General features: G+C 50.9%; 1 protein-coding gene across 1 annotated transcript; it reads left to right on the top strand.

Annotated features, from left to right (window-relative positions):
* On the top strand, positions 1 to 3,312 carry Mrpl9 (mitochondrial ribosomal protein L9; the record flags this gene model as incomplete). The annotated part of the gene is made up of 7 exons (XM_010616551.2): positions 1 to 105; positions 263 to 419; positions 901 to 1,025; positions 1,217 to 1,267; positions 2,216 to 2,317; positions 2,703 to 2,786; positions 2,908 to 3,312. Coding segments are annotated over 7 exons (759 nt in total), but the record flags the coding sequence as incomplete, so codon positions are not given.
* Positions 3,313 to 15,689: the final 12,377 nt, after the last annotated feature.

Here is a 15,689-nt window from a genome sequence, read left to right as displayed (position 1 = left end):
TTTGCGGCCCCCGGCCGGACTCTGCTGCGAGGAGGCGTCAGGGAGCTGCTCTGGTCGCGACTTGAAGGGAGCCTGGGGCGCGACTTCAGTCTCTCTCACCATCGGGTGAGGGCCGGCTTCGGGTTTGGGATCCTTGGCCTTGGTGAGGCCGTTTGTGCCGGAGCGTTGAGACCGGGAGGGGCCTGGTCTTTCCTTGGGGTGCCGGCGGCCATGGCGGGAGAGAGAGCGGTGGGACTCGCTTACCTCCGCCTCTCTGCTACAGGGCACGGTCATCGTAGAGCGCTGGTGGAAGGTGCCGCTAGCCGGGGAGGGAGGGAAGCCGCGCCTGCGCCGGCGACACCGGGTCTACAGGCTGGTGGAGGACACGAAACACCGGCCCGAAACAAACCTGGAGCTCATCCTCACGCAGTCTGTGGCGGGTAAGGCCTGGCCTGAGGCGCTGCATCTCAGGGTGCTTCTGTTCAGTATCAGTTTTCTCCTGCCACCGCCCTCCATCTGTTTGCCCTCGCTTTCTCTACTTTGTGGAGGCGATGCTCTCTATACGGAAAGAAGGCCATTAAAAACACTGTGATGGTGGCATTGGCTTCCTACACAGAAAAGTAAAACGTTAATGCTGCAACACAGTTAACTAGAGGTAGGGGTCTTGACATTTTGTGTCAAGTGAAATCCTCTGATCGGACAACTAATTGTTCTATATAGGGAGTACTAAATTTCTCTATGGGGTCCAGAGAGCCTAATTAGCAGTGTCCGTGGTGGTGTTCCTAATGAATATGAATTAACATCGTAGGAAGAATAAACACTGGGAAAGTAAGTAGTGCTCATCTCTTTGATCATCTCCACCTTTGGTGGTCCTGGAAATCAAACCCGTGGTCTCTGTGTCTCTCTTGTTCTCATTGCCAGAACTTGGAGTCCGGGGTGACCTGGTCTCAGTGACGAAATCCGAGGGTCGGAACAAACTCCTTCCTCAGGGACTGGCTGTTTATGCATCTCCCGAAAACAGGAAGCTGTTTGAAGAGGAGAAATTGGTAAGCTCAAAGGGAAAGTCTTGGAGAAATAAAACTTTAAGGCTACTTCTAGCAACTTCCTTCACTTTGAGATTTAATTTAAAAATGAGAAATCCAAAATCCCAGCCCATGGCTACCACGGTAAGAGTTTGACATTACTTAACACAGGCATGTTTTTCTTTTACTTATTTTCATCTTTCACTCTTTTCTAGCTGAGACAAAAAGGAAAATTAGAGAAGATACAGACCAAGGCAGGTGAGGCGGTAAGTAGAAACATGAGTTACAAACCAGTAAATAAAGAGATTAGAATCACCAGCCTTTTCTGAGAGTTTCCAATTTCTTTGAAGTCTTGTAATTGTACACACAAGGATAGGAGAAAAAAGTATTGTGACTGCCTCACATAACTGGTGTGGACACTTCTTGGGAAATCATGAACCGTTGAGTAAAATGCTCTATGGCTAGAGTCCCCAGTCTAGGCATTAGGGGAGCCATGGAAAAAGTGTGAGGTGAGGGTTCTACCTTCCAGGATACTTACAGACAGGTTTGGGATAACATACACACATGGGAAAATAATCAGTAAACCAAAGGCAGTAAATTGGAAGAGTTACATGAATCATAATGGGGTTTGGGGTGGGTTTCCAGGTAGGATTAAATTACGCCTCCTGAGGTTTGTAGGCTTTAAGTCAAGAGAATAGAAAAAGTGTTCATAAGGGGAAATAAATATAAGTAGAAGTTTAAGACATGTTTAAACATAAAAAGACCAAGTTGGTTAAAGCAGAATTTGTACAGTACATTAGGAAACTTGGGGCCAAATAGGGTATTGAGACAAGACAGGTAAAACATCTTGAGATTTTAACTAATGAATATCATTCCATTCTGTAATTAGAGAAGAGCCATTAACGTGATATAGAATTAAAGGGCCAGAATTGGGTTAAAATAGTCTACGAAAGGCATTTCATCCTGACATATACCTGAGGTTCCCACTTTCTCTTTGCTTAGGAATAAGATACAGGTGACATGTCGCTACCAGGTATTGCTAACGTCTCCGCTGTGTCAGCCTTGAGACAGAATGTTCTCTTTCCCATTCATTTTCTCTCCTGTCTTGCCTGTGAGGCGGGAGTTAGGCCCTTTGACGCAACTCTCAGTGCTTGGAATTCTTTTCCTCTCCTCTGACTCCAGCTAACCCAGCCCCTCTTTGTAATTCCTTTCAGACAGTAAAGTTTCTGAGAAGCTGTCATCTGGAAGTAGGAATGAGGGACGATGTTGAATGGGAGTTGAACCCTGAAATAGTTGCTCGTCACTTCTTCAAGGATGTGAGTTTTTTACAAAATATCACCATACCCCTGAGAGTGGAAGCCTTGCCAGGGAAGACGCTAAGGGGCTGACTGTCTGGATAGAGATTTCCATTTATTTTCTCTGACTAGAGAAAGCCAGGAGGAGATCATGAGACTCACTGGCGAATTGTTACTTTTGTGGATGAAGTGAGTTTTGGTCTTAAGTCCCCTTTCTCTTTATGAGACTACTTCTCTTTCTGAGAAACTAGGGCCAGTTTTTTCTGCTGCCACCTGTGGAAGTCTGTACCTTCCCATGGGGTCGGCTGGAGTTTTATTCATCCCTGTCTGGGGAAACTGTAGAACCCTGTGTATTTGCTGGCCCAGAGTGGCAGCCAGGAGAGTTCACTTGGCTGATGTTTTGCAGCTTGGTGTCGTAGCGGCCCCGCATGCCCTGAAGTTACCGGAGGAGCCGATCACACAGTTGGGCGAGTACTGGTGTGAAGTGACGGTGAGTGTGTCATGTACTTGTGCCCTTTTTCTGACTGGGAGAGAAATCAGCATGCAGCACTGAGATCAAGGCTGTTAGCTACAACCTGCCTGATCCCTAAGGCTGCTTGTTTTCTGTTCAGGTAAATGGGCTTGACACTGTGAGAGTTCCTATGTCTGTGGTGAACTTTGAGAATCCCAAGATCAAAAGATACAAGGCCTGGTTAGCCAAGAAGGCTGCCAAGGGGGTTGCCTCCTCCGGCTCCCAGACAGTCTGAACCTGTTCTCTGAGACCAGAAAGCAGAAGCAGAGCAGCCATGGAGCAAGAGTGGGACAGCACCTGACTGCACTCCCCTCTGATCGTTTGAAAGTCTGGAGCGCGAGTGGAGACATCTGCCCGAACTGCATGTGAGGTTGGGACCTCCCTCTTGGCCACCTCCATCTGCGACAGTCATCAGCCCGGCTTCATTGGGGCGGATGTGCTCAGGAAGTTCCGGGCTGGACTCGACAGGCTGTATGTCAGTGGATTCAGACAGTCTGCACACCTCTTAGCTGCTTCCTCCATCGGAATCCACTGGAACGGGAGGAGACAGACACTGTCTCAAGGACGTGGCTCCATCTCATCGTCCAAACTCAACATTTGTATCTCAAGCAGAAATAAAAGTCCTTTTTTTTTTTTTTTTTAAGCTGTTATTTACTTGTCTTGAGTAGAGTGGCACTACAACATTAACGTGTGTATCTTCTGAGCCACTGAAGTTTGCTGCTAAAAAGGAGGGAGCGGGAGAATATGTTGGTTTTGTGTAGCTCGTTGCTGCTGTGAGCAGATTACTCTCAGAAGGCTGATTGTTGTTGGTCTTAAAACTTTCTCTATTTTGATAAAGTCACCAGTGGGCTCTCCTTCTCTAAGGAGATCTGAGTGAGGCCTAGGGCAAGTGATAGAAAAAATGAACCTGAGATAAAGGAAGCTTAGAAGGGGAACTGGTAGCTGGATACAGTGGCAATGCCTGTAATCCCAGTACTCCAGGAGGCCGAGGCTGGAGAATCACGAGTTTGAGGCAAGGTTAGAACAGAGGTCATTAGATTACTGTGGAACAGAGGTTTGTAAGTGGAGGAGAGACCTAGCTTTGTGTAAGCCCAAGGTCCACCACTGACGTGTGTTGTGCCAGGGTCACTCAGACAATGAGGTCCTGTGCTTCAGGGAGATAAAGATGACACCACTGCTTCCTTTGCTGTCCTTAACCAGCAACGCAGAGGGACTGGTTTCTGCCTGTTTGAGCTCATTCATCACAAGCCAGCCCAGCTAAGGAGAGGTCATCGGTAGTGCACTGATAATCGTGATCACAACCAACTCCCATAGCATGGTACTGTTTGAAATTTGCCATTTCAGCGACTCCTGTCCCTATCCCTACTGTTTTGAAATGGAAGGCTTTCTTGTTTTTGTTTTTCAGACAGGGCCTTGCTATGTAGTCCAGGCTGGCCTTGAACTCACTATGTAGCCGAGGGTGGCCTCGAACTTGCGGCAATCTTCTTGCCTCAGTCACCTGAGTGCTAGGATTGCAGGCCGAGCTCAGAAGCCTTTCTTAACAGCACTTTTCAGTATTACTGCTGTCATGACGCTCTCTGAAATAACGCAACAGGCATATTTCATTCAACTAATGTGTTGAAATACTTGTAGGTTGAGTTCTTAGCAAAAATAGGTTGTACCCGAAGTTCATCAAGGGAGTACTGGGTCTGCACCTGTAGGGAGCAGAAGAGCAGGTTTAGCTACAGAGAGCAGCTGTGCTGACGCTGTTGGATCAGAGTCCTCAGCTGATTTCACAGGAAGCTCGGGCTAGGCTGGCTCTGCAGCTGCACCGCCATAGGGCACGTGAGCTGGCCTCCTTACCCCTGCTTGACTGAGAAAGGGGCATGGCCTTGGGCGAGGGGTGGACTTCAGGCAATGGCGCTTCCTGGAGAGCTGCCAGCTGTCTGTGTCCTCAGTGCCTCGGTCCTGAGCGAGGGACTGGGCCACAAGCCACAGGCACTGTGTCAAGTGCTGGAATGCGTCCTCGGGATTCTGATGGTTCTCTTCCTGGGAGACGTTTTAAACCAGGGCATGCCTTGGACCCCAGCTGCTCAGGAGGCTAAGCAGGAGAATCACAAATTCAAGTCCACCCTGGGCAACTAAGCAAGACTCTGCTTCAAAGAGGGCTGGGGATGCGGCTCTGGTGCAGCTCGTGCCGAGTGTCCTAAGGCCCTTGGCTCGGTCCCCGGTCCTGGGGAAGTCAGACAGGCAGACTTGCTGTAGCTCTGAGTCTGCAGAACCCAGGCTATAGTAGGCATTTCTGGTGCTGTGGTTTCTTGTGCTCCAGAACTAAGATCCATCCGTTGTCTTCCCGCCGGGGCTTGCCGTGAACAATGTGTGGCCTTTTCCCGCCGCTGGTAGCACTGATGGACGATGGCATCACGAACCAACCACAGGGCCACTTCTGCCACAGCCTGGACTTGCGACGGAGTCTGGCCCCACGTGGAGCCGGCACCTGATGCCTGGGTCCCCAGAGTATTCCCGTGTGGGATGCGCTCCCCAGAGACCCCAGGGAGGTTTGCCAGGCTCTGCGCCGCTCCTTAAGTCATGAGATGCAGGCGAGATGCAGTTTCCCTTTACCTTGGAGGGGTGTGCCGATGTGCTCCAGACCCCTGGATTCGTAGGCACCGCGCCACGCCAGGTTGCCGAATCCCCACAGGGTTTGTGTGTGGCTGACCTCAAACGCTCAGCAATCTTCCTGCCTCAGCCTCCCAAGTGCTGGGATTACAGGTGTGCGCCATCACACCCGGCTGGTCTTCCTTTCTCACAGAGGTGAAAAAGAATGCATTTCCCGGGTCAAAACTACCATGTTCTGGGGCTTTGTTTACCTTCTCTGACACACACAGCACATTTGGGACAGCAGATACCGTTAACCTGTTAACCACTACTGCAGTAGTCTGCCTTTCTCCAGGGTCCCTCGGGTTTTAGCCAGGCTGCTGAAGTAAATGGCACAATGAGGCCCCTAGCCCCATTCTTTAGATCTTCAAATGCAACATGGAAGGCTGGGCCCCGTGGCACTCACCCTGGTAGGCTGGGGCAGGAACGTCTCGAGCTGGAACCCAGCCCAGGCAACTCAGTGACTTATTAAGCTTTCAGAAAGGGCTGGGGATGCAGCTCAGCGTGAGGGCTCTCAGTTCAATCTCTAGGATTGGCAAAGGGGAGGGAGGGCTCGTGCGGCACTGTCTTCCTTGGCCTGTCACGGAGGAGGAGGCCGTTGGTCTTCCATCCTATCAGAGCTCTGCCTCCCGGACGAAGAGCACTGTGCCAGTGCTGCCAGCCACCGTACGCCACTTCAGGGGTCCGCTGGGACTGGCGAGATGACCGCCAGGTGGGGCTGTGAGCCCAGCAGACCCTCAGGTAGAGCCACGCCTGAGCCTGCGCCGCGTTTGACCCTGCCCCACGGCTGTAAGAGAAGTCAGCCCTCCTGGTGCTTCAGATCCTGAAGTGTCGGTGTCGGGACCAGGGTAATTATTACCCTTACGTCCTTGTCAGGTTGTCTCAGGGCCCTTTCTCTTGGGACATAGCCTCCCAACAGTTGTTCCCCGCTGAAGAACTGGCTCAAGAAGACTTCTGCTTCTACCTACGGAGGAATTAGAGCTGCAGAAATAGCCCTCTCGTTGTAAACTGCTATAAAACTAGTCAAAAATATAGACAAAAATATTCCAGACATTAGAAAGCAAGCAGTACCTAATTTTAGGGAAAAAAAAAAAGCCCATGACTGCCTCAGTTTAGAGGTCCTTTCTTCCTTTTTTTAAAGAAGGTCTTGCTACATATCCTAGGCTGGCCTTGAACTCACTATGTAGCCCGAGCTGGCCTCAACTTTGTGGTGATCCTCCTGCCTCAGCTTTCTGAGTGCTGGGATTACAGGCGCGCGCCACTACATCCAGCAGTGGTGTCTGTAAGAAGCTCATGTGCTCAGAGGGAGCCCCGAGCTAACACTGAATGACAGCAGAAGAAAGAGATTAGAGCCGGAAGATTTAGGCAGGGGTTGGTGGTGTAACTCAGGGGTGGAGGGTGCGCTTAGCATGTGTGAAGTCCTGTGTTCACCTGGGCTACAAAAAAAGAAAAAAGCTGGCTAAATACATACCATGCACCTGCATGAGGTGAAGTCCCATGAGGCTGGGGTGGAGGAGAATCCCAAGGAATCAGCAGGCCAGTTTCTGGGAGTCCCACAGCACTACAGACACTACTTTGTGTTCCTGGCAGCCAATATAGAAGAGATGGGGCACAAGGTAGCAACTTCGAAAGGCACTGCTAGTGGGTGCTAGAATAAAGGTTGCTCTGGACCCACCATGCGAAGCTAGAAAGCAGGTCTGGAAATGGTCAGACTGATACCGAGTGTGCAAGAACCAAACTAACACTCACTGCAGAAATGTGACAAAGTCTAGCACCGAACAAAATGAAATTCCCATGTCTGATATCCAATTAATTACTATGTTAAAAAGGCATGGCAAAATATTACCCAAAATCAAGAAAAATGGTCCCAGAAATGTCAGTCATAGGACAATAAAAAAGCTAGCTTTTATACTCTTAGGAAATGTGAAAAAAGTGAAATTAAATCCTTATTTCTCAGCATCAACAAAATAAACTCAATAACATCTGAAAATATAAAACTACTAGAAGCAAACAACAAAAGCTCATGATGTTGGTCGGGGCAGTGACCTTTTTATATGATCCCAAAAGTGCAGGCAACAAAAGCAAAAATAGACAAATAGGATTACAGCAAAACAAAATGCTTTGGAGCAAAGGGAATATTAATTAGAGTGAAGAGACCACTACAAGATGAGGTGCAAAGACTTGTAAGGGCTTAATATCCAGAACACGGAAGGAACTCTAACAAGTCTACAGCGAGGATACAAATAATCCAATTCAAAATATGCAAAAGGGGCAAACTGGAATTTCTCCAGAGATGACAGACAAATGGCCAACTGCTATATACTCAACTAATCATTGATCAGGCAAATTCAAATTAAAGCTACAAGGAAGAGGAGAAAGGTCCCAGCAGCATCCCGTTATGGACAGCCAGAGGAAAGGAGCAATCTAGCAAGACAGAAAACTTCACTCTCTGGGCATGTTGTGAGGGATCTCCAGGCAAGACTGGCAGCTCAGTCAGTGGACTGGTACATCACTGCTCAGTGACGGTGGGAGTCACGGAGCGTGTTGAGAGGTTGAAGAGAACACAATGGCGAAGGAAGGGGACATTTCCCCCGACTTCCACTTGAGCTGGGAAGCCAGTGGTAGCGGTTCCCTTGGACTACAATTTATACCTCCAGTCCTCCTGGTTCTCAGGCTTTCAGAAGCAGACTGGGTTAAACCGCTGGCTTTCTTGGGTCTCCCGTGTGCAGGTGTCGGTGGGTGGTGAGGCTTCTCACCTGCCATAATCACACGAGCCAGTTCCTGCATCTCTTCATGTCCCAGTTGTATACGCATGGATCCGACCCACTACAGTTAAAGAATATTCCAGAACATGTTTAATGTTCCAAAGAGCACAATGTGAATGCACCATGTGTCAGGCATTACATACATAGCGGTGTGCAGGCACAGCTGACCACGGCCGCCCAGCGCTTGGCGGATCCTCAGTCTGTCTCCAGCCCTCCTGAGACAAGCGTTTGCCTTGTGTCTCCTTGTGTGCCACGTACCTAGCCCAACAATGGCTGCTCCTTTACGGATCATCCACAGAGCTTTTTCAATTCATTCTGTGAAGCTACTATTACCCCAAAGGGGAAAAGAAAAAAAAAGTACCCCCCCAAAATACAGAGCAGTATCTTCTATAAGTATAGATACAATACCCTTCGACAAATGTTAACTGTAAATAGATTAAAACAATAGATGAAAAGCATCACACTACATGCAAGTGGGATTTATTCCAGGGATACAAGGCTGGTTCAATATCCAAAAACAAATCAATTAAGCACCATATTCATATGCTAAAGAAGAAAATTATGAGATCATACCATTAATGCAGAGTTATCTGATAATGATCAATAGCAATTCATGATTTAAGAACCACACAGAGGCTCAGTGCAATGTCACATACCTGTAATCCCAGCTAAATGGGTGGCCAGGGCAGGAGCATCCCAAGTTTGAGGCCAGACTGGGTAATTTAGCATAGAAACCCTGTCTCATAATTAAAAATAAAATAAAATGTAGCTCAGTTGTAGAGCACTTGCCTAGCTTGCTCTAGGCCCTGGGTTAAGTCCCCAGGACCAGAGGAAGGAATCGCGCTCCTCCCCCAAAGACCTGCCGGAGTTAGGGACCTGAACCTCAGACTAAACCCTGGACCACCTTCTAGCTCTTTGGGTGCAGGACGTCAAAGTGTCGTTATGGGTCGTTACCAAGGACCCAGCGCTTTCACACTTAGTTTTTAGTTGGTGGTCAGTCACCCTCCGCCTCTGTCCAGCTGCAGCCCTGCTTAGCAAACCCGAGCAGAGTCTTTCTCCCGCGCCGCATCCCGCCCCAGCGAAGGCTGTAACCAGCGCACGCTCTCCCTGCCTGCCGGCCAGCAGGTAATTCCGCTTTTAAAATCCTGGGTCAGAATCCGCTTCTTCGGCACTCTCCCGGACGGCTACCAGGCGTGGGCTGCTTGGGAAAAGCACTCTGCGATGGGGAGTTGAGGAAAAGAAGCCGATGAGGGTGTGCTCGCAGGACAGGCGCAGGGCTGGGCGGGGTTTCAGCCGAGGGAGGGCAGCTTCCGAAGGGGCCCAGCTGGGAAGCACTGGGGTCCTGTTCCTCTACACGATGTGTGCTGGTCCTTATTCCCCTCCACTCCTTCCCTATTTACAAAGACTTTGTTTCCATTTTTTCACATTTTTTCTTTTCCCTTCTTTCCTTTGCCCACCCTTCCCACTTCCTCTACTCCTTTAGCCCTTTTCTTCCTCGTTCACATCTATCGATGTACAATTTGAACCTGCTTTACACTTTTAGTTTTTCACACCAGAGAAACTATTCAGTACTCATACACTTGTATTCTATTTATTTTACTTAAGAGTAGGGCTTCAGTGTGCACCCAGTGGGGCCGGGATTTAGCTCAGTGGTTCTATTGCCTGCTTCTTATCCCCGTACTCCGCCCCTGCCAAAATCAACCAATAACAAATGATTTCTTGATGGCAGCCATTCTTTTGGGGTGAGGTGGAATCTCTGTTGTTTACATCTGCATCTCTCGAATGACCAGTGATGTTTAACGTTTTTTTCATATATTTATTTGCTATTTTTTTTTTTTTTTTTTTTTTTTTTTTTTTTTTTTTTTAATGGGGATGGAACTCTGGACCTTGCGCTTGCAAAGCAGGCGGCAGCACCACTGAGCTAAATCCCCAGCCCTCAGATGCCCATTTTTGAATTGGGTCTTTATATTTGGAGGGGGGCGTCTGATTTTTTTGAGTTCTTTATATATTCTAGAGCTTTGTCTAATGAACATCTGGTAAAAAAATTTCCCACATTTTAGGTTGTCTCTTAGCTCTGTTGGTGGTTTCTCACCCCCAGCCTTTTTTTGTTTTTTTGTTTTTTGTTTTTTGAGACAGGGTCTCACTATGTAGTTGAGACTGACCTGTAACTCACTATGCAGCCCAGGCTGGTCTCAAACTCACAGCGATCCTCCTGCCTCAGCCTCCCGAGTGCTGGGATTACAGGGGTGAGCCACCACGCCCGGCCCCCAGCCTTTTTTAAAGGTGGGTGTCGCTTTGTTGCTGGACTGGCCTCCAACCCGCTCCAGGCACCTGCCCGCAGGTGAGCAACGCGGCGCCAGGCTGGGACCCTAGGGCTCCAGGAGAAACTCCCCCTCGGGTCCGCGCCGCTTCCCTTCGCTTCCTCCCGACGCTGCCGCAAGGGGGCGGTAGAGGCCCGGCAGACCCGCGCGACCCTCCCGGCACACCGGGTGACAGGCTCCACACAGAAACCCCACTGTGGGTCCGTTGGTAGCGAAATGGGGCCTCCCTGGAGCCCCTGATTAGCTCTGGCTTTGCTCTCTGGGCGTCAGATCCAGTTTGAGCGGCGATTCCAAACAGCTCCTAACTTTTTAAGCCTAAAAGTAAAATAGCTCAGGAGGACGAAAATGTCAGACCATTGGATGTTCCAGTGTCTCCCACCGGCTGGGTGGTGGCTCACGCCTCTAATCGCAGCACTTGGGACGCTGAGGCAGGAGGATCACCAGCCAGCCTGGGCTACATATAGTGAGTTCAAGGCCAGCCCGAACGGCAAAGCGAAACCATGTCTCAAAAACTACAAAACATGAAAAAGTGTCTCCCACCCTAAGAGGCCACCCTGCACCGGCCTCCCCTTCCCACAACTGCTTCCCCGCCTTCCTCTCACAGCCCTGCCCCATGGCCACCCCCGGGCAGCAGGGATCCACTCCTCCTTGGCTGTCAACTGCTACCCTGCGCCCCTAGAGCCCCTAATATCACCCAGGACCCCACTGTAAATTCAGTGGAAACCTTTCGGTCCAAGTCACTCGCTCTTCCCCGCCTCTCCCTGCTTCCCTCTGTGTGACCCTGCCGCCCCGCCCAGCGGGGAGACCCAGCTGTGTCGCCGTCTGGAGCCCACCTTCGTGTGCCTGCCCCTGCGGGTCCTCCCGAAGCTCAGCCCCGCAGCCCACCCTCCCCGCCGTCACTCCGCGGAGACCCTCAGCAGCTGCGTCCAGCATGAGCAGGACCGAAGCGCACATGCTGGCTTTCAGGCTGGCCTTAACTCTCAGTCTGTGGCTTTGAACTCACGGTGACCCTCCTGCCTCAGCCTCCTGCGTGGTGGGGCGACAGGGCACCACCGAGCCCAGTGAAGAACACTTCTGATTAAATATTTGAAAATGGAGAGGTCAGCCAGCGTGGTGGTGCACGCCTGTCATCCCAGCACGCGGGAGGCCGAGGCAGGAAGATTGCTTTGAGTTCGAGGCCAGCCTGGGCTAAACAGTGAGTTGAAGGCCAGCCTGAACTGTCACTGGAGTCTCCTGGCTTTGGAGTCCCCTCGATGTCTACAGCAAAATGTTATCCGGTAGCGTCTTCTAAAAGTGGCTCGCCAGTCAAATGTTACTGGGTTCTGGGTTGCTCGCCTCTCATTCTGGAGTCGGATTCCAGGTTATTCTCCTCTCAAACAAAAGACTCGAATGAAATGAACAAAAAGCAGTGGCAACGTTTATCTGAAAAAGTAAAAATGAAGAATGAGAGAAACTGGCCCGCAGAGGCAGCTTGGGCCCAATAAAAGAGGAAAAAGCAAGATAAAAGAATACCCTGGAGGATGCAGGGCAGACCGCTGTGAGGAGAGCCAGCTAGCAAGCCCTTCCTGGGGCCTGGGGCCTGGGGCCTTTTATGTTGTCCAAATTTCGAGAAAGCCCCAAGAGAACTTCTCCGTACGGGTCCTGAGACGCGGTGCCCGGACCCCAAGCCTCAGCTGAGTTTGGGTCCGGGTCATTTTACTGGAAACCGTGAGTGCTCGTCCCTGGGACCTGCAGTTAAGCAGTCGGCCGCGCTCTAATCGCTGATGTCAGAACTACACAGCGAGACCCGTCTCAGAAAGCAAAAGGCGGGCGTGAGAGGCAGAAGGGTGACGGTTGGAGGCCAGGCCGGACCACTTAGACTCTCAAAGTTTTGAAAGAAAGGGCGGACAGTGTGACTCGATGGTCGAGCACTTTTCTAGCATGCATGAGAAAGCCTTGGGTTAAACATGAAATAAAATCCAGTAAGTCTGGAGGAGGCTTCTGTAGTTGGATCCCTGACAGAAGACTGAGACAGTGACAAGCAGCCTTCGGGGCTGCGGAGATTCAGGGAAGTCAGACGGGAGCGGAGCGGGTCACTTCCCTGCAGAAGGCCCAGTGTCACAGTCGCCGTCCCTGCTCCTCTGGAGACTCCGGCGTCCCGGGCCTGAAGCACCGCGGAGACTGGCTGCGTGGGTTTGAGCGCCACCAGTGGCGTTTTCTCCTCCTCACGGAGCGCGGTGACTGGGCCAGCGTTCGAGCCCCGATAGTGGGCGCCATGCTGGCATGGCGGGGTGTGGGTGCTTAAGGTCAGAGAGGTGAGGGGTCTTGAGAAGCTCTGGGGCCCCTGGAGAACCGTCTGGATTCTGTGCTCAAGGAGGACCACTGAACGCTTTGGGGTAGGGTTTGTGTTTTGTTTTTGGTGCTGGGGACTGAACCCAGGGCATTCACACTGAACTATCCATCCCAACCCATTTTTTATTTTTAATGTCGATACAAGGTCTTGTTGTGTCACTAAGTTGCCTACAGTGGGCTGGAACTTGGGATCCTCCTGCCTCAGCCTCCCAGAGTCCAGGAATTACAGACACGCATACCATGCCTGGCTTGATTTGGGTTTCTTTTTTAAGAAGATCCCTCTAGCAAGGATGGGGATAGACTAGTGGTAGAGCACCTGCCTAGCATGCACGAAGCCCTAGATCCAATCTCTAGCACCCACTCTCCCACCCAAAAAAAGAAAGAAAAGAAAAAAGACCCACCTAGCTGTTTTGTGGGTTGGGCAGGCCCAACAGCTGCTCCTAACTTCCCTTTGCTCCCCACCCTGGTCTCTGTTGATATCTTCAAGAGTTCTACCTCACTTCTAGTCAGTTTAGTGTTTGTTTTAATATTTAGATCTTTAATACATTTCAACTTTAGTGCATGGTGAGATAATAGGTCTAGTTTTAATCTTTGGCAAGTTGAAGCCCAATTTTTCCAGCACCGTTTACTGAAGAGGCTCTCTTTCCTTCAGAGAGGGTGTTGGCTCCTTTGTCAGTGAGGTGGCTGGGTGTGTCTGGAGTAGTTTCTGCATCATTTCATCATTTCCACTGATCCTCAGGTCTGTTTCTTTGCCCGTACCATACTGCTTTTATCACCGTAGCTTTGCAGTCTAGTTCCAAATTGGGGATTGTGATAGGCCCTACCTTCCCTGTTGAGCTTGAGGTGGGCCTGCAAGATGAAGAGAGGAAGGACTTCCATTCCTGTTTAAGGGGATAGAGTTGGCTGGTGTGGCCCTTCCCTCTCCTGCCTGATGTGCAGATGTGACAGCCAGAGCACAGCAGCCTTCTTGCAACCAGCAGGTGAGAGGCGAGGCTTCCCTGGCTTTTCACTAGCACCCTGCGACTCAGACTCCTGCTGGCTGCCAAACTCATCATTAGGTGAGAAACACCCCCGTAAGTCACTGTAGATTGGATTGCTAGTTGCACCTACATATCTCCCAGTGGCCACAGTGGACAGAGCAGTGGGGCAGATGACACAACAGCAGCTCTGACCGCTGAGGTGGCCTCCCCACAGGTCTCTCTATCTGTAGTCTTATTTGGTCCAATTTGTCTTCCACACCATCACACAGCTCCTCGTGACTTAAGACCCCTCATGGGCTCTCTATTGCCTACATAGAAACGCCTAACCTCCTTTGTCCAGGACACCGCACCTTCAGTGATCTGCCGCCTGCCATCTGCTCTCATCCTGGGCTGGGCACCGTCCATCCCACAGATCCAGCCCAACAACCCTAAGGTGAGTAACACGGCCAAGGCCACACAGCTGCTAAGCAGTGGATTCAGATTCAAACTCTGGTTTGATTTTTTAAAAATTAGACTTCCCACTCACTCACCAGCGAGTCTGAAGGTGGGTAATCAGGGCCGGGGATCTCGCCATCTGCTCTCAGACATTAGAGGGCTGGCTACCAACCTTGCCCTGCCACTTAAGGCGGCCACTGAGTTCTAGACATGGCATTAGGTCCGAATCAGAAAGAAAAGGAAGGCCACACCAGCTCGATCTGTTCACCCTTTTCTTTTCCTTCTTCCTCCTTCTTTCTTTCAAAAACAAAAGCTATCCTAGAACCTGGAGCGCTGTTAGCAAGGTCATGAGGAAGCAGGCAGGGTCCGTCCCCACTGGTACTCGGGCCAGCCCGCCCCTCCCAGCTCTGCCGTCCGCCCGGTCCCTCCTCCCACCGCGGCACCTACTTCACGCCAGGTGGCGGCCATCAGGCAGCCACTGGCTCAGCCATGCAGGCGTTCACTCCCCCCACGAAGGCCGGCACTTGGGTCTCAGTGGCGAACAAGTTAGATTTTTAAGTTTGGCTCCAACCCTCGTGAACCTTTCATCCTATCAGGTGAGACAGACAGGTAAAGGCATGAGAGGAAAGGGGTCCCCTCTCCAGACCCTAAATGACTGCCGGGCAGGAGGCCTGTGTCCTTCCCCAGGGCCTGGCACAGCATTTCACACAGGTAGAAGCCCTACAACCAAGAGTTAAAGATGCTCCTTCTCGGGGAGGCTTTGAGAAGTGTTTAAATATATACATGTTAAGAGAAACGCGGTCTTACTTCCACCAGGAGCCCCCAGGATGGAGTTCACCGCCCCCAGAGAGCTGCACCACCCACTCTGCGCCCTGCAGCCACGGCGCCCTCCTGTCCCGCTCCTCTCCCGAGAGAAGGCGCAGGAGACGACGCTTCACACCGGAGGGCCTGGCTGGCTGGGTCTCTGCTGAAGGCTTTGTCTGGATTTGCTCAACAAGGCCACCTGGCCGTCTGTGCCAGCCCTGCCGAAGTGTGATTCTGAAAGCACTTAAAATAACTCCTTGGGTTCTTCGGCCACAGCTGATTCGGCATAGGTTTAACTGTCCCTTAAATGCCGTTTTGTTGCCCTTTCTACTATTCCAGGTGATGGCAGCTGGGAACAAGGAGGGCAGAAACAAGGGAAATCAAAATAACACAACCCCTGCTTTGGCCTGCGCTTCTGTTGCCATGGTGATGTTGACAAATGACACACAGGTGAGCGTGGAAGCAGCGGACGGTGGAGGCCAGAGAGGGAAGAGACAAAAAGACCCCCAAGCCTCCCAGGCCTGGACAGGACCCCACTGGGGCTGACCAGCCTGTTCTCCTGCCTCTTACGGGTGAGCAGCTCGTTCCTAAGAGTCCCCAAGGACGAAG

Source organism: Fukomys damarensis, unplaced genomic scaffold (assembly GCF_012274545.1).
Source record: "Fukomys damarensis isolate Sample0158 unplaced genomic scaffold, DMR_v1.0_HiC HiC_scaffold_33, whole genome shotgun sequence".
NCBI classification, from domain to species: Eukaryota; Metazoa; Chordata; class Mammalia; order Rodentia; family Bathyergidae; genus Fukomys; species Fukomys damarensis.
The sequence above is the reverse complement of the archived record's forward strand: the minus strand, read 5'-3'. Positions and strand labels throughout refer to the sequence as shown.